The sequence below is a fragment of the Mastigoproctus giganteus genome, chromosome 9 (genome assembly GCF_048544385.1).
Source record: "Mastigoproctus giganteus isolate SK-2022 chromosome 9, ASM4854438v1, whole genome shotgun sequence".
Lineage (NCBI taxonomy): Eukaryota > Metazoa > Arthropoda > Arachnida > Uropygi > Thelyphonidae > Mastigoproctus > Mastigoproctus giganteus.
The window spans coordinates 18,894,669-18,914,296 of record NC_143583.1 but is presented as its reverse complement, the minus strand read 5'-3'; the positions used below and the strand labels follow the sequence as shown (position 1 = coordinate 18,914,296).

General features: G+C 39.2%; 1 protein-coding gene across 1 annotated transcript in view; it reads left to right on the top strand.

Annotated features, from left to right (window-relative positions):
* Positions 1–1,164: 1,164 nt before the first annotated feature.
* Positions 1,165–19,628, top strand: part of Pcd (pterin-4a-carbinolamine dehydratase) — a 31,227-nt gene continuing 12,763 nt past the window's right edge. Inside the window, exons 1-2 of the mRNA XM_090381243.1 lie at positions 1,165–1,351; positions 15,358–15,489. Of these exons, the coding sequence (XP_090237369.1) occupies positions 1,259–1,351; positions 15,358–15,489 (225 nt within the window). The 5' untranslated portion in view covers positions 1,165–1,258. The remainder of the gene's footprint in view (positions 1,352–15,357; positions 15,490–19,628) is intronic.

Below are 19,628 nucleotides of genomic sequence, written 5' to 3'. Positions count from 1 at the left end.
TGATGCTACATGAGTTTGCTTTCTGGCATCATATCCCTTTACTGCTATACCTACGTCTTTAAGCAAGTGATCTGCACACTGTGATCACTGCCACCTAGTGGGTCCTTTATCTGAAAATTCTTAAATAGTCGGTCCTTTATTTGAAAATTCTTAAATAGTGAAAGCCTGTTCTTCCCTGAGAGATATAATAATGTAATAAACATTTTGCAATGTTTATTTGGGTGTTAATACAATTTGCATGGTTTTGATTCATCACAAAAACCAGAGAGTAAATTTATTTATGCATTCGTTAACGTAGTGATGGCAAGCTATTAAGTGGCATTTTTTCTCTAGTTGTAAAAGTGCATAAGAGATTAGATTCAGTTCCTCTAGGGGGCTTTCTATATACTGTATATATATATATTTTTTTTTTCGTTTATAATTCTATCCAAAATTTGAGGTAGGTTGGTGGAACCATGGAAAATGCAACTACATGTTCATCGAATGCTGATCATATTTCACATCGGCTGTCACTTAAATTTAAAAACCATAAATAAACATTCCAGTTTCCATAGCGTGTATCATTTGTTCAGTAAGTTGCGGTACATATTTTTTATCAATTAAATGTATATACAATGGCGGTTTTTGCTCATTCAAACACTAATTAGCAAATACCACCACTTTGCTTATTGGAGGCTTAAAGTGGTGAAACCCATGTTTAGTCTCTAGAGCAAAGTTTCCGGCATTCCCCTCCCCCCATACTTCTTCAACCCATGCACGGTACTAAGTACTATAGGTTTTGATACATTTCGTGTTTGGGGTTTTCATAAAAAAAAAAAAATATATATATTTGGCCCACTTTGAGGGGACTATGAAATTCAAATGATTTCTGAAATAATTTTCAAGATCCTCAGGTCTTTGGCAAAGACATGAAAAGGATGTGCCTGGTACCCACTGATTCCCCCTCCCCCCGTTGAATAGCTGCACGACACCATTCTATTTAACAAATAAACGGTAGAATTAATGTTTTTCAACAGAACAAAGTTTTACATCATTTCCTTTCTTTTATTTCTGCCTCTATTACACAGAATGCTTTGCTGGAAGCTCTTCATTTTGTAAAGTTCTGAAAATATTTCTAGATGTCTAAATCTGTCAAGAAAGCTAAGTAGATTAGTATTTCAGATCTAGGTTTTGGTGTCATGTGCTTGAAATACCCCAGCCAATTAGATTTATCATATGCTTTTCCCCAGGATAAAGTATAGAGTGAAGGTCACTACCGATGGCTATAAGGTTGAAGGTCGTTGTTGCCGAGTGCGTCTTAGCGGCAAGGCGAGTGACACTGTTGAGGTTACCGCATTCAGTCGTTAGAATGGTGAGTTTTCAGCTTCATTCAGCGCTATTATTGTAGATAAAAAATAGAGGTTCCATATTATTTTTGTAATTCTAAGAAATTAAAAGAAAAATATTGTAAGATATTACTTTTTTTTGTTGACCGTTTGAAAATAAGATTAAATAGACTAAAAAAAAATTAAATAGACTAAATAGCATTAGTAGAGGCATTTGATGCAAGAAAGCAAGCTTATGCAGCATCAGCCAAAAAAAAAAAAAAAAAAACCCACTTCCACTTCACCCCTCTGTTCGTTCAAAATACCTGTCCAGCTGAGCCTTAAACTTATTTAGGTTATCAACTTCCATAAGTTTAAGGCTCAGCTGGACAGGTATTTTGAACGAACAGAGGGGTGGAAGTGGTTTTTTTTTTTTTTTTTTTTGGCTGATGCTGCATAAGCTTGCTTTCTTGCATCAAATGCCTCTACTAATGCTAATGCTATTTAGTCTATTTAATTTTTTTTAGTCTATTTAATCTTATTTTCAAACGGTCAACAAAAAAAAAATTACTATAAGATTACTATAATTTCACTATTGTATAAGATTAAATAATAAATGAGATAAAATGGTATGCTCTCAATGTCTGTTTTTGTGTGTGTGTATTGACTCAGTGCAAAAGTAAGATATGGGCTTTAAAGCCATTTTTTTTTTTTTAATGAATTAGGTTTGAATTTAAAATATATGGTATATTTTTTATTGGATTTGATGTGTTAAACAAGACAGATGTGTCTTGAATTTTTAAGGTTTCTCTGAACAGCCCATTGTAAATAATTTTCACCATGCAATGATAGCCATAAAAAATATAAAATTCGAGGGGCAGATTTATATTATCTCCAGTTACCCTTAAGCATGTGGACAGTGACATCCCCCATTGAGTCTGTTAACTCACAGAGAGAGAGAGAGAGAGAGAGTCATTGTACTAAGGAAAATTCCCCAAAACCACCAATTTAGTACATTTTGGTTTGCAGACATACAACCCCAAGGACTCGCATCTGGTGAGTATGGGCTTGGCACACCCAGGGCCCTGAGCTGGACATCATCATTCTTCTCTTCCTTGGTGATTCCCTTTTATCTCTCTCTCTGGGTAGTTCAGAAATTTTTTTTTTTTTGGCTGGTGCAGCATAAGCCTCAGGCTTCCTTGCACCATATGGCTAATAGTAATAATAATATTAAAAGTATACTTAGATATCCACTTTCATTTTTTTTAGTGCTGAAATCAGCCAATTTCAGAATATTAGGGTGTGATCAGAAGTGTGCAGTGGTATCTGGGGTGTACTCAACAGTGTGGTTTGTTTTGGGCCTCATTTGTTTTGTTTTAGCTATGATATACCATTTAAGAAATGTTTTGGGCTTCCTCTCCTTCTGTTTCGGCCCAGGTGAATTATATGTAGTGCATAGTCCTCGTCAGAGTATCAGTGAAATTATTCTTCTTGGGTTGAAATCCACTGTTCCTCTTTCCACCCTAAATCATTATCCTTTAACTTTGCAGTGGTTTTACAATACATGCACTAAAGCTGTTTAAGATTAAATGTAGATCAAAGGGTGACATGAGTAATTACAGACCTCTTAGCTTCTGTTCCAGGAAAAATAATGGGGTCACTGGTTAAAGAAGCATTGCAGGACCATCTTGAGAAGACTGCAGTAATAATTCAGAGCAGCATGGGTTTGTCAAGGGGATGTCTTGTCTGACCAATTTGATAGGATACTATGATGCAGTAACAAAGCAACTGGATGCAGAAAATTAATTTGATGTTATATACTTGGATTCAGGAATTCTTTTAATATTGTTGTGTGTAAAAGTTTTGCTGTACAAATTTGGAGCATTGTGGCATTAAGGACAAGCTACTGCTATGGATAAAGGTATGGTTGAATGGAAGAAGACTGTAGTTAATGGACATTATTCATCATAGACTAATGGTATTGGTGGAGTACTCCCGGGTCCAGTGCCGGGCTGTTATTATTTTCCATTCCAAGTTAATGACAGTAATTAGGATAAGATATTGCAATAAGATCTATAAACATTAGGCAGATGTGCTGAGAAATGGCAGTTAAAGATTAACATTGATAAATGCAAGGTACTGCATATAATCCCAGATTAATGTACCAGCTGTGTGATGCTACACTCGTAGTTAAAAATGAAAAAGACCTGGTGGTAATTGTGCAGTCAGATACAAAGTTTTGTGAGCAGTGCAGACTGACTGCCAGGACAACCCATGAATTTCCAATTATGTACAGGAATTTTGCTAGCAGAGATAAGGAGGTGATTATTCCATTGTCAGGCTACATCTAAAGTACAGGCAACCCTCGCATAACACGGTACTTCTACAGCATGGTTTCTCTCTAACACGATTGATAAATTGCGGCAATCCTCACACAACACGGTACTTATATAACACCGTTTCGCTCTAACATGGTTAGAGAATTTCGGTAAACCTCTCAAACAGTATTTTTTAGCTTTTTTGCAGGGAAAACCCTGTTGTTATGTTGGTTGCAATTTTCAACATTTCCACTCTTTTTTAATCCCCACTGTTGACTCGCTAGTCAAAAAAAATTATTGAGAAATCCCTGAACTTGTGGAAGAATCTAGATTTCAAAGTTTTATTACTGTTGGATAGCACACCAGGCCATCCAAAAGATTTAAATCATCCATACATTGAATTTATGTTCCTACTACAACCACAGTTGTAATAGGTTAATACAGCTTCTTTCATTCAGCCATTATCAAGATATTATATCGTCCTTTAAAACTCAATACCTCAGAAAATCGTTAATGGATTTTGGAAAACATTTATTCCAAATCTCTTGAAGTAATGGAGGCATGGAAACATTTCTCAATTGTGGACAGTATCTGAATCATAGCTTTATCGCTGAAAGAAGTAAAACTGTCAATGATAAGTGCTTTTGGAAAAATGTATGGCCAGAGTCAGTTCATTCAGGAAATTTGGTCAACCTGCAGAAAATGGAATGGAATCGGTGCGATAGTAGAACTTCCTATGTTGGTAGGAGGGGAAGGTTTTTATGATATGACTACTGAAGCCCTCGTGGGTAGCACAGTTGATAGAATCGTCCTCCTCCCCACACTGGGTGGAAAAGACCAAAGTTCAAATCCCATTGATGATGGGAGGAATTTTTATGGGTCTTTTTCACAATGCGGCTGAGTTGGTTGGGCTCAGGAGAGGGTAGCATGGTTTTTTCTCCCGGAAACTCAGGTTTTTCGTCTAGCAAAACAATATTGACCTCAGGACACTCCCATTTATAGACGTTATACACAGAGTAACATGGCCTTGGTCGCCGATGCTCTTAAAAAAATAACAAAAGATATGATTACTGGAGACATTGAAGAATTACTGGTAGAAAAAGAGGCTGGCAAAGTGAAATTGGTGGAAATGCTACTGTAGGTAAAATCAAATCAATTTAGAGGATGATAGCACAGATGAAAATTCTAAACTTCCAAATTTTACACTAAAAAGCATATGGAAAGGCATAAAGTTAGTTGAGTAATTAGAATCTTATTTTTTGAATGCAGATTCTTGAATGAAAGGAGCCCAAAGTTCAAAAGGGAGCTTCAAAAATTCTTAGTTCCGTACAATGAAATTCACAAAGATTTATCAGACAAACCCAGATTACTGATTTTTTAAAGGGAGCAGAAGATATGCAAAATCTAGAATGGTGTATTTTTGTTCGTTTTGTTAACATTTTGTTAAAGAAATAGTGTATTTTTGTTAGCTTTTGGAATGTAACCCCCCTTTTTGTACTTTTCTTAGTCCCGTATAACACAGTTTTTCACAACACGACATTTTATAGGAACCTAACTACCGTGTTATGCGACTGTTACCTGTACTCCCTACAGGTTTGGAGGCTTCATTTTAGAAAGGATGTAGAGTTTCTGGAATAGGTGCAGAGAAGGGCAGTGAGACTGGTGAGGGGAACAGAGGGGTTCTCCCACCAAGAATGGCTTCAGTTTTGCAAATTGCAGGATCAGGAGACTAGGCACCTGTGAGGCAATTTATTGAGGTGTTTAAGGCTTTGAATGGCTTGAGCAAACTCAAGCTGATTGGATTCTTCCTCTTGCTCAGACTCTGTACATGAGGGGGCATAAATTCAAATTGGTTGCAGAATAGATGTGTGCAAGTTTGCCTTCAGCCAACAGGTGGTTGATTGCTGGAACAAGCTTCCATTCATTGTTGTGGAGGTGGATAGTTCAAATAAATTCAAGGAAGAACTAGACCAGTGGTTCCCAAACTTTCTCGGTTCACAGTGCCCTTAGTGTTCCAGTAATTATTATTAGCCACATGGTACAAGGAAGCCTGAGGCTTATGCTGCACCAGCCAAAAAAAAAAATTCCCGAGTTACCCTGAGAGAGAGAGAGAGAGAGAGAGAGAGAGAGAGAGAGAGAGAGAGAGAGAGAGAGAGAGAGAGAGAGAGAGAGAGAGAGAGAGAGAGGTAGAAAGGAACCACCAAGAAAGAGAAGAATGATGATATCCAGCTCAGGACCCTGGGTTTGCCAAGCCCATACTCACCAGATGTGAGCCCCCAGGGTTAAATTTTTTCACGGCACCCCTAGGCCAAAAGGGTAAAGAGAACAGTCTTTGCTTTTGCAAAGAAGCCTATAGGGGTCTCTAACAGTTTTTTTTTAAATTTTATGCATCGGGCTCAACTAATAATGGCCTGACGTAGCCAGTGGTCAGGGTGAGAGTGCATAGCACTCGTTCCTTGAGTGGACCGGGGTTCAAGCCCGTGACTACTAAATACGATAAAATATTTGTATTGACGATTTATTGTAAACTCTACTGACATGATTGTCGTTCGGAGTATAAACAGGAAAAAAAAAAAAAAGTTACTAACAGCAAATTCTAAATGGGAAGCATTCAGGGAAATAATCATAGAAGCTACTAGGCCTTTCTTACCAACTAAGAAATACTGTTCAAGGCTTAGACCTAAATGGATGTCAGATGAACTTTTTTTTTTTTTTTTTTTTTGTAGTTGTTGGCGCATCAGCTTCTGTGGCCATAATGCACCTCCCAAGGTTTTTGCAGTACTCTGATCCAAGCCCGAGGCGAGATTCGAACCCGCGACCTTTAGGTTGCCAGGTAGGCACTTTACCCCACCTGGCTAGCCCGGTTGGCGTCAGATGAACTAATGAGACATTAGCATCAGTAGAGGCATATAATGCAAGAAAGCATGATTATACAAGCATCAACCAAAAACAAAAAAAAACCTTCCCATTTCACCCATCCAAATGCTGCAAACGTTTGTCTAGTTCTTTGAATTTATTTAGGCTATCAACTTCCACAACGACAGATGAAAGTTTTTTTTTTTTTTTTTCCCCCTGCAATCAACCGCCTGCCTGGCTAAAGGCAAATTTCTGCACATCCATTCTGCAAGTCTTTCCTCAATTTGAATTTATGCCCCCACAGGTGCATAATCTGAGCAAGAGGAAGAATCCCAATCAGCATTGAGTTTGCTCAAACCATTTACTTCAGTAGGTTACCTTTGCTATAATCTGTGCACCTCAATCAGATCACTTCTCAGGTGCCTAATCTCCGAAGCTTCAATTTTGCAGAACGTAAGCCTTTCTTGGTAAGTGCAACCCTTTGTTCCCCAAAGCCAGTCTCATTGTCCCTTCTCTGTGCTAGCATTAGTTGAGGCATATGATGCAAGAAACCAAGCTTATACAGCATCAGCCAAAAAAAAAAAAAAAAAAAACCTTCCCATCACCCATCTGGTCACTCCAAATGTTTGTCTAGTTCAGCCTTAAATTTATTTAAGCTATCAACTGCCACAACAACAAATGGAAGTCTGTTCCAGCAATGAACCATCTGCTGGCTAAAAGCAACCTTCTGCACAACTGGCCGACCGGGCTAGCCGAGTGGGTAAAGTACCTGCCCAGCAACCCAAAGGTCGCGGGTTCGATTCCCGCCTCGGGCTTGGATCAAAGTACTGCAAAAACCTTGGGAGGTGCAATATGGCCACAGAAGCTGATGCGCCAACAACTACCAAATCAAAAAAAAAAAAAAAAATCTGCACAACTAGTCTACAACTGTCTTTCCTCAATTTGAATCTATGCCCCCTCGGGTTCTTAGTCTGAGCAAGTGGAAGTATCCCATCAGCATTGAGATTGCTCAAACCATTCAAGCCTTATACACCTCGATCAGATCACCTCGCAGTGTCTAGTCTCCAGATGCTGCAACTTGCAGAACTTAATGCTTTCTTCGTAAGTGCACCCCTTTGATCCTCTCACCAAAATTATTGTGCTTCTCTGTACTTGTTCTAGCAACTCTACATCCTTCCTAAAATGAAGCCTCCAGGCCTGTATACAGTACTTAAGGTGTGGCCTGACCATTGCCTTATACAAAGGTATAATCACCTCCTTGTCTATGCTAGCAAAGTTCCTATATATCATTGACAAAACTATGATCTGCTCTGGCAGCCCATCTGCGCTGCTCAAAGAACTTCACATATGACTACACAATTACACCCAGGTCTTTTTCATTCTCCACCCCCCTGAGTGTAGTACGACACAGTTGGTACGTTTCTGTTGGGTTACTGCTACCCATACGGAGCATTAACATTAGTAGAGGCATATGATGCAAGAAAGCAAGCTTATGCAGCATCAGCCAAAAAAAAAAAAAAACTTCCACTTTACCCCTCCATTCGTTTGAAATACCTGTCCAGCTGAGCCTTAAATTTATTTAGGCTATCAACTTTAGCATTAGCATTAGTAGAGGCATTTGATGCAAGAAAGAAAGTTTATGCAGCATCAGCCAAAAAAAAAAAAATAAATAAATAAAAAATAACCACTTCCACTTCACCCCTCTGTTCGTTCGAAATAAGTGTCCAGCTGAGCCTTAAACTTATTTAGGCTATCAACTTCCACGACAAGGGATGGAAGTCTATTCCACCAACCAACCACCCGCTGGCTAAAGGCAAATTTCCTCACGTCTATCCTACATCTGTCTTTCCTCAATTCGAATTTATGCCTTCTCAGGTGATTATTCTGAGCAAGAGGAAGAATCCCATCAGCATTGAGCATGCTCAAACCATTCAAGGCTTTATACACCTCTATCAGATCACCTCGCCGGTGCCTAGTCTCCAGACACTGTAATTTGCAAAACGTAAGCCTTTCTTCGTAAGAGCACCCCTTTGTTCCATTCACTAATCTTGTTGCCCTTCTCTGTACTCGTTCCAGCATCTCTACATCCTTCTTGAAATGAGGCCTCCAGACCTGTATACAGTACTCTAGGTGTGGTCTGACCATTGCCTTATACAAGGGAATAATCACCTCCTTATCCCTGCTAGAAAAATTCCTATATATCATCGACAATACACCATGAGCTACTCTTGCAGCCCGTCTGCACTGCTCAGAAAACTTCATATCTGCTTGCACAACCACCCCCAGGTCCCTTTCATTCTCTACCACTGTCAGTGTAGTACCACAGAGTTGATACGTTGCTCTGGGGTTGCTGTTTCCCATATGTAGTACTTTCATTTGTCAATGTTAAACTTCATTTGCCACCTCTGAGCCCATCTGCTCAACCTTTCCAGATCCTGTTGCAGTCTGGTCTTGGCACATTATAGTCAAAGCTGCCAATGCGTCAATAAAATCTAAATCAATCAATCAATCAATCAATCCTGTTGCAGTAGCATAGTGTCAGTAGTGTCCTTGACAACCCTGCCAACCTTTGTATCGTCTGCAAACTTGGACATTAAGCTTGATATACCATGATCAATATCATTTATAAATACAGAAAACAATAATGGACCCAATACTGAACCCTGAGGGACTCCACTAATAACATTAGTCCATGATGAGCAGTGTCCATTGATTACCACTCTCTTCCACAACAAGGGATGGAAGTCTGTTCCACCAACCAACTACTCACCGGCTAAAGGCAAATTTCTGCACATCTGTCTTTCCTCAATTTGAATTTATGCCCTCTCAGGTGATTATTCTGAGCAAGAGGAAGAATGCCATCAGCATTGAGCATGCTCAAACCATTCAAGGCTTTATACACCTCTATCAGATCACCTTGCTGGTGCCTAGTCTCCAGACACTGTAATTTGCAAAACTTAAGCCTTTCTTCGTAAGACCCCTTTGTTCCATTCACTAATCTTGTTGCCCTTCTCTGTACTTGTTCCAGCAGCTCTACATCTTTCTTGAAATGAGGCCTCTGCATTTGTCAATGTTACTGAGTACGTCAATGAGTACTTTGCATTTGTCAATGTTAAACTTCAGTTGCCACTTCTCAGCCCAGCTGCCTAACTTTTGTAGATCCTGTTGCAGTAGCATGCTGTCTTTACTGTCATTAACAACCCTGCCAACCTTTGTATCATCTTCAAACTTGGACATTAAGCCTGGTTAACCTTCATCGATATCATTGATAAATACACAAAACAACAATGGGCACAGCACCGAAACCTGGGGTGTCCGCTAATACAATAGTTTACTCTAATATAATGGTCCATTTATTGCCACTCAACGCCTTCTCCCACTCAACAATCCCTTTATCCATTGCAATAACAGCAGTCTTCCATGTGCAACAGTATCAAAAGCTTTCTTGAAATCCAACTATATGATATCAAAATTATTTTTTACATCCAGTTCCTTTATGACCACATCATAGTTATCCAATCAAGCTAGTCAGACAAGACTTCCCCTTAACAAACCCATGCTGTGTCTGAACTGTTTCTGCTGTCTTGTCTAGCTGATCCAGTATCACCTCTGTAACTGTGACTCCATTATTTTTCTTGGAAGAGAAGTTAAATGAACAGGTCTATAATTATTTGTCATCCTTTGAACACCCTTTGTGAATTGGGGATACATTTGCACATCTCCATTCATGGGACCTCCCCTCTCCCATAATTATGGCTAAGGGTTTGCTTACTTCCCATGCTGCCTACTTCATTATAACTGGATAGATTCCATCTGCCCCAGGTGCCTTTTTTATGTTTGACTTTAGAATTTCTCCTCCACTTTCCTCTCAGTTATTACAAAATCATTTATCTCCCTGTTAGAGATTGATAAACTTCTAGCATTCCCCTCCTTGAATAACTCCTCATGTGTGAATGCAGATGCAAAATATTCGGTCAGTTTATCAGCTACTTGAGCAGTATCATGAATAGTTGAACCATCTGTGTTAAGCGGACCAATCTGATTCATCCCCTTCTTTCTAGAGTTCACATAAGAACTCTTTGCTGTTTTTATTTGTATCCTTTGCCAAAGATTTCTTGTAATCGTCTAGCCTCCTTTGTGATGTGTTTACAGACTGGCTTATATCTGCCATAGGATTCTGTGTTGTCTGATAATTTATGTATCCCATGAATTTTTTTTTTCTGTCACGAGCCTCATTAATTCATCCAACATCCATTTAGGCCTGAAACTTAAACAGTATTTCTTAGTTGGTATGAAAAGCTTAGTAGCTTCCAAGATTAAGTACCTGAAGACTTTCCATTTAGAATTCACCATTGGTAACATCACCAGTTGATCCCACTGTATAGAATTTATAAACTGTCTTGAGACCACTGTAGTCACCTTTACGAAAACAAAAACCCTTCTCTTTACCCATGATAGTAGTTAATCTTTAAGTAAATTGCACATCAGTACACAGTGGTCACTGTCACCTAGTGGTTCCTTTATCTGCAAATTCTTAATGCATGAATAATCACTGCTGATAATCAGATCAAGGGTATTACTCCCTCTGCTTGTCCCTCGAATATGTTGCTGTAGAAAACGTTCTAGCAACTCTACACCCTTTTAGGAAGGATGTAGAGTTGCTAGAATGAGTACAGAGAAGGTGAACAAAGGGGTGTTCTTATGAAGAAAGGCTTAAGTTCTGCAAATTGCAGCGTCTGGGGACTAGGCACCTGCGAGGTGATCTGATTGCGGTGTATAAGTCCTTGAATGGATTGAGCAGGTTCAATGCTGATGGGATTCTTCCTCTTGCTCAGATTAAAAACACAAGGGGCCATAAATTGAAATTGAGGAAGGACAGCTATTAAACAGAAGTGCTGAAATTTTCTTTTAGACAGCAGATAGTTGGTTGCTGGAGCAAACTTCCATCTGTTGACAGCTTAAATAAATTCAAGGCAGAACTAGACAAACATTTGGAAGGAATGGATGGGTGAAATGGGAAGAGGTGGTTTTTTTTTTTTTTTTTGGCCGATACTGTATAAGCTTGCTTTCTTTCATCATGGGCCTCTACTAATGCTAAAAACAATCATCCAATAAATCCACAAAAGTCTTGCTAACGTGCGAGTGACCAATCCACAAGTTCCAGTCAGTATCTGAAAAGTTAAAAAAAACCCATTACAAGACATTCTGATTTACTTGCCCATTCTATTTCTCTGCACAACTGTTCATTGTACTCATCAGAGTCATTAGTCCTATAACTTACTCGTACTCTCATTTTCCCTTTCCCAGTGTTTGTCATACTAAACAGACTCAACATTGCACTGTCCACCTGTGTCAACTGGATGCACTCCCTTAGATTTTGTTTCTTAACTAACAGCATAACCCCTCCTCCCTTCCTACCCTGTCTGTCCTTTCTGTATACATTGTACTCCCCAAATTCCAATTCTACACTGTTTATATCTGTGTGACACCATGTCTCTGATATCCCAATAATATCTGCACTTCAAATTCATCAATTTTATTTACTATACTTCTAGCATTAGTGTACATGCAAGTATACATGCACTTGTTCTTACTCTTAGTTACCCTAAAAAAACGATGTATTTACTTGTTCTGTGATGACTCCCAGCAGCTCTTGAAGTCCCCAGGAACTTGCTCTCTAGGCTGCTGTTCATTACAATAGAAGCAGTTCAAGAATCACTTTTGGTTCTGCCTCCTGCTACCATTAATCTTTTAGTTTGTGAATCCCCCTCCCAATCTAGCAGTATTCCAACCCACCTAACACTGCCTCGATAGCATCAGCAAATATTCTTGCACCCTTTCTAATTAAGTGTATTCCATCCCCATAGAAGCAGTCTCTCCTGTTAGTAAGCACAGATCACGCTGAAAAAATTTCTATCTCGTGAGCCTTGCACAATTTCTCCAGGGCTGAATTGACTGACATGGTTGTCATCATATACTCCATCCTATTGTATGTGAGCAGAATTGCAGACACTTCCAAATTTAATCCTAACTTGAGACTTTTTTCCAGCTTTGACCTGTACTTGTCAAATAAATCTGTAGATCTCTTACTCTTAAGGCTATTAGTGCCAATGTGTACAACAATATCACTTTTTGTGCCCTTAAAAGATATCTGCCCTACAATGTCATCAACTTTTGTCCCTGACAGACATCCCCTGATCCTGTTTCACCTATCCTTTTTGCATAATATATTCCTCGTCTCCCTGATAGAGTCCCCGACAATAACTAGTTCCTGTGGGAACAGCGCATTCTGGTGTGGAGATTACGTCTGTGTGTTGCCTGATGCACAGGCGTGAGCTCTAGTGTTGAATTGGGCAGCTGAGAGCTTGATGGGCCCTCATTAATTTCTTTGAGGGCATTTACCCTACACCTCAAACTCTCATAGATGCCCATCAGAATGCTGAGTTGGCACCTAATTTTTTCACAGCCTCCGCACCTAGCACACAAAAGACATCCTCCTTGGCTAGATCATGTCCTATTCTAGACAGGTCTGCAAACATTTCACATTTCGCTCATTGTTTTTGACTCTGATGTGTTGGAGAATTGCCCCCTTTGGTTCTCCTGTGAGCCATAGCACTCTGGCTATTCTGTGAACGCTGCTTGGCTGCTCTAGTCTGGATCATGATTCCTTTAAGTATAATTTAATTAACAATGAAATTTAATAAGATTAATAAATTTTACCGATTAATTGATAATACTATACTAATCCAACAGATTTATAATACAGTGCTACGGTTTTCGCTATCTAGTTTTACGTTTAACCTTATACTATTCCATATCGTATAACAATGGCGGCAAGTTACAAGCGTAAAATCTAAGGACACTTAAGTATTAACTTTCAAAATCGCTATCTAAATTCAAATATAAACCACCCAGCTTGGCTAGAACTATAAAGCTACTTATAGAAAATAATTTAGTCAATAAAATGACTAAATATAAATGAAAACTTAGTGTTTGCGAGAGCTGCAAAAATCTTGGTCAACATGGTAATAACCTCGTACCCCTTTCACATGTGGCAGAGAAGAAAAATGGCTGCGATGCATATAAATTATCTGGTGATACAGATGTCTATGATAGATACAAACTAGTCTGCAATCAAGTCATGAAGGAGGTTAAGTAAGCCAAGCCAGATTATTGGAAATGGTTGGCAAAGAATGCCAAGAAAAACAGCAAAGACTTCTTTGTTTATGTAAATAATAGAAAGAAGAGGATGAATCACATTGGTCCACTTGATATTGATGATATAACTATTGGTTATCCTGCTCAGGTTGCTGACAAACTAAACAAGTATTTTGCTTCTACATTATCACACAAGGAATTCTTTAGGAAAGTGGATGCCAGAAGTTTATCAAACTCTAATGGAGCTAAATGGTTTGTAGTAATTGAGAGGAAACTGGAGGAGAAATTGAAGTTAAACATAAAAAAGCACCATAATTATGAGAGCACCCATGGATTCAGGTGGAGTTCCCTTTGGACTGAAGATTGGAAACATTTCCTCGATTCATAAAAAGGAATGTAAGGCTGATATGATTAATTACAGACCTGTTAGTTTAACTTCTGTTCCAAGGAAATAATGGCATCACTGGTTAAAGAAGTAATGCAGGACCATCTAGATAAGATTGCAGTTACACTTCAGTCATAGCATGGGTTCATTAAGGGGAAATATTGTCTGACCAGTTTTATTGGATACTATGAACCAGTAACAAAGCAGCTGGATACGGAAAATGATTTTGATATTGTATACTTGGATTTCAGGAAGGCTTTTGATACTGCTGCACATAAGTGTGCTGTTTAAATTGGATCACTGTAACATTAAGGATAAACAAGATATAAAAAAATTAGGTAGGTGTGCTGAGAAATGGCAATTGAAGTTTAACATTTACAAATGCACGGTGCTGCATATGGGTAGTAGTAATCTCAGAGTAACATACTAACTGTGTGGCACTACACTCAGGGTTGTGGAAAATGAAGAGGATCTGGGGGTAATTGTGCTGCCAGATATGAAGTTTTCTGAGCGGTGCAGACAGGCTGCCATGACAGCACATGGGGGGTTTTTGTCAATGATATACAGAAATTTTTCTAGCAGGGATAAGGCAATAGTTAGGCCACCTCTTAAGTACTGCATACAAATCTGAAGTCCTCCTTATAGGAAGGATGTAGAGCTTGTATAGGTACAGTGAAGGGCAACAGGATTGGTGAGGGAAACAAAGGGGTGCTCTTGACAAGGAAAGTTTCAATGTTGTAAAATTGCAGGATCTGGAGACTAGGCATTTCTGTGGTGATCTGATTGAAGTGTTTAAGGCATTAAGCAAGCTCAATGCTGATGGTATTCTTCCTCTTCTTCAGACTGCGCATGGCGGGGGGACGTAAAGTCAAGTTAGGTTGGATGGTTGCAAAATTGATGTAAGTTTGCCTTCAGCCAATAAGAGGTTGATTGCTGGAACAAGCTTCCATCCATTGTGAAAGTGGATAGCTTGATTATTATTTTTTTTTTTGGCCGATGCTGTACAACATTGCTTCCATGCATCATTTGCCACTAATAATACTAATACACAGCTGTTGTCCTCTTATTCTTTTTGAAATATCTAAGTTCTATTTTATTCAATGTTCTTTCTATTTCTTGAGGGGGGAAATTTTATTACTATCTGTAATAACATTTTATATGGCAGGATTCTGTAAATACATGTGCAGAAAAACAGTCCTCCCTTTGAGGATATTGGCATTGGGTGTATAATTTGTTCATTTAAAATTATTAATTTTAATTTTTTCTGCATAATATAGTATGACACTGATTCAGGTTTTTTTTTTTTTTTTTTTTTTTTTCAATATTTTGTTGTTAGGCAAGTCAGAAGGCAAAGCTAAATGATGATGATAGAAAAACTAAATTGGAACCTCTCTTGGTGAAAGGCTGGACAATGGTTGAAGGAAGAGATGCCATCTATAAGGAATTTTTATTCAAGAACTTTAATCAGGTAACTATTCTGAGATATAGGTAGATGTTGATATAACTTGTAATTAATATTAAACAGTATATACAGTTTCAGATTTAATAGCAGTGTATTGATTGATTATTGTTGCAGTTATTCCTTTTGCCAATACACTTAACAAAGTTTCTGATTTGTAACAATGTTCAGAAATTAACATGTAATAAAGGGCAAAAGTTATAATCGTACATTATTCAATTAGTCAACATCCTCGTTCAAATCTGTTATATTCCAGTGAGTGGATGAGTCACTGTGATGGTATAAATACAGTCCCTCTATGCTTTAGTATTACCCATGCAAAGTACAGCAGACAAAAATTAAATAAATATAGAATAAATAAACAGCCTGTATGATTCACTTCTCGCATAGGCATCTATCCAATGGACCTTTGAATTTTCTCAAGCAGCTTGATATCTTTGGACAGGCATGCAATTATACTGCAATCACAGCATGGATTTTTCAAGGGATGGTCTTGTCTAACCAATCTGGTAGGTTACTATGATGCAGTGACTAAGGAACTGGATGCAAAAAATAATTTTGACATCATATACTTAGATTTCAGGAAGTCTTTTAATACTGTTGCACATAAAAGACTGCTGTACAAACTAGAGCAGTGAGGCATTAAGGGCAAGTTACTATGGATAAAGGGGTGGTGAAGTGGAAGAAGACAGTGGTTATAAATGGACACTGCTCTTCTTGGACTAATTTTATTAGTGGAGTTCCCCAGGGTTGAGTCCATTGCTGTTTTCAGTATTTATCAGTGATATTGATGAAGGTGTATCAGGTTTAATGTCCAAGTTTGCAGATGATACAAAGGTTGGCAGGGTGGTTAATGACAAGCATCAGGGCGAGCTACTACAAAAAGATCTGGGAAAATTGGGTTGATTAGTTGATTGGCTGAGAAATGGCAGGAAGGTTAACATTGGCAAATGCAAGGTACTGCACATGGGTAACAGTAACCCCAGAGTAACTTATCAACTGTGTGGCACTACAATCAGGGTAGTAGAGAATGAAAAAGAACTTTGGGTAATTGTGCAATCAGACATTAAATTCTCTGAGCAGTACAGACATCCTGCCAGGACAGCTCATGAGGTTTTGTCAGTAATATACCTTGTTCACTTTGCTAGCAGGGATAAGAAGATGATTATCCCTTTGTATGAAAGCCTTGGTTAGGCTACATCTTGAATACTGTATATAGGTCTGGAGGCCTCACTTTGAGAAAGATGGACCCATTGGAATGGGTTCAGAGAAGGGCAATCAGATTGGTGAAGGGAACAAAAGGGTGCTCTTACCTAGAAAGGCTTCAGTTCTGCAGATTGCAGTGTCTCGAGACCAGGCACCTGTGGGAAGATCTGATTTGAGTTGTTTAAAGCCGTGAATGGATTGAGTAAGCTGAATGGTAATGGTATTCTTCTGCTTGCTGAGACTACACGCATGAGGGATCATAAATTCAAGGTGAATATGGTTGCAGGATAGATGGGCAGATGTTTGCCTTCAGCCAGCTGGTAGTTGATTGTTGGAGCAGGCTTTCCTCTGTTGTGGAAGTGGATGCATTGAATAAATTCAATGGAGAACTAGACAAATTCTTGGAGGGTATGGATAGGTGAACTGTGTTTTTTTTTTTTTTTTTTTGGTTCAAGAAAGCAAGCTATATAAGCTTGCTTTGCCTCATTTGCCATTACTACTATTGCTACTACTACATTCAACAAACATTGGTGGGAATCTTGCCCTTTATACACCATGCTCAAAAACTGGGTTACAGAATTTAAGCAAGGATGAGGTAGTGTTGAGGATGCACCCTGCAGTGATGCCTGTTACTGTGTTGATGCCTGCAAATGTCATTCTTGATACGATCATTCAAGACCCGTAGAATAACATTGAAGCATATTGAAACAACATTCATTATCTCCCACAAGTGAGCGCATGATATTGTGGTGAATGATTTAGGAATGAAGAAGGTTTCTTCTAGGTGGGTCCTTAAAGCATTACATGCACATCAGATGGCAAAGTGTGAGGTGTCATGAGATTGTGCAGCATTTTGAAACTAATGAAGCTTAGTTTGGAGGAAGTATGTCACCATGGATGAAATGTGGGTACACCACTTCAATCTTGAAGCAAAAGTACAGTCAACAGTGGAAGCATGCCTGTGTTTCCTCTTCCTAAAACATTTTGAGTTCAGGTGTTGGCTGTGATAGTCATGGCATCCATCTTCTGGGACTCAGGAGGAGTAATAATGGTTGATTTCCTGGAACAAGGTACCGCTATCAATGCCGAGTATTATTCTAGCCTATTGAGATGTTTCTGTGAGGAATTGAAGCTGAAGATGTTGAGGGATTTTGACCAAAGGATCATCTTTCATCGAGACAATGCAGTTACGCTCGCAGCATTTGTGACTCGGGCAATACTGTATGACTGTGGGTTCAGGCTGTTACAACATCTGCACTACTCACTGGATTTGACTTCCATGGGATTATTTTCTATTTCCAAATCTTAAAAAGGACTTAAAAGAACAAATTCTACAATGAAAGTGCTGTGATGGATGCATCCAACAACTGATTTGAGTCAAAAACTTCTGAATTTTATTTGAGTGGGTTACGAAAGCTAATGGATCATGGCAGAAAATGTATTGACTTAAGAGGGAACTGTGTTGAAAAATAAATGGGTTTCTCAACTTTCCAGCTTTCTTTCTATGGGAGTCTAAAAACTTTTCAACTTTCTCGTGTATATGTGGTCTCAATTACAATCTCAGTTCAATCCATTTCTCCCTAAAATCTGCCAAACCTTGCTTTCTCTTTCTGATGCAATCTTGGTTATCAGTTTCCTCAACCACTATTCATCTCAGTTGCCATAATTAGGCTCCTATGTTTCATTTTGCTTCAAAGGTGGTACTTTTGCACACATCTGGTTTGATACTCCTTTTCAGAGTCTTCCTCATCTGTAATCTCCAATTTTTGGGTTCTCTGGCTTAAAATATCTCCACCTCATTCTGTCAAATTCATCCATCACTTTGTTCTCTCAACTTGACAAATCACTTGAACTTTTTGACTTCTTATCTTTGAAACTAATTTATCCAGTGGAACTTTTTTAACAGCAAGGCACTTTTTCGGTGATTAATGATTATAGTGATTAATGTTTACAACTCCAGTTGGCTTGTTTTCTAGTTACATGGACCCACCTGGTTGATATGCTGAGGCTTTGTGATTATATATACAGGGTGATTCACTACCAGTGTGATGGCGCCTCCGTAGCCAGGTGGGAAGGAGCAGCAGTGCGTAGCACATGCTTCTTGATTAGACCGGGGTTCGAGCCCGTCACCACCAAATACGGAGGATGCGGAAAGGTCAGGAAATGACCACCGCATATCCCGGAGCAATATGGCCTTAGTTGCTAATGCTCCTAAAAACCAAATAACAAACAAAGCAAATACCAGTGCAACAAACTTGTAGGAGGTGTAGGGGGCACAAAGACGAATCGGAATCACATAGCATTGCAGGGTCCGAAATGCCTTCGTCATGCGGTAGAGGATGTTGAACAGGAGGTCGCGTGAACAGCAATCCCGCTGGAAGTCAGCATTTGCGAACGGTTTCTGTTGAAGAAACCAGGTAGCAAAAGTCCTCCGGAGTGGATAATCTGCAGGCTCCAATGATTGGATGCATTGCAGATGGTATGAACTCATTTGGTTTGTTGACAGTATCCTCCATACAGTGGATTGGGAAATACCCAATCGTTGGCCTATCGCTCGACTACTCATACTCGGATTGCCTTCTACAAGACGTAGGACATTCTCCTCATTGTCTGGCATCCTCGTAGTTTGCTCTTGATTCATGGTACCTCTCGTGAAACAGAGGTACCATGAATTGAAGTTACGAGGTACCTCGTAACCTTCTGTGCACACGTGCAAAAATCGTATAATGAGGAGCACGCCTGTGCGGGAAACGTTCCTGGTACAAGCGCAGAGCAGCGCACCCTTTACAGTCCACATCTCCATACGTGAGGTGCATGTCGGCTAGTTCAACGTTTGAATACTCGTCCATCCTACTGCCTCGGGAACGGGTTCGCAAATGCTGACTTCCAGCGGGATCGCTGTTCACGCCACCTCCCGTTCAATGTCCTCTACTGCATGACGA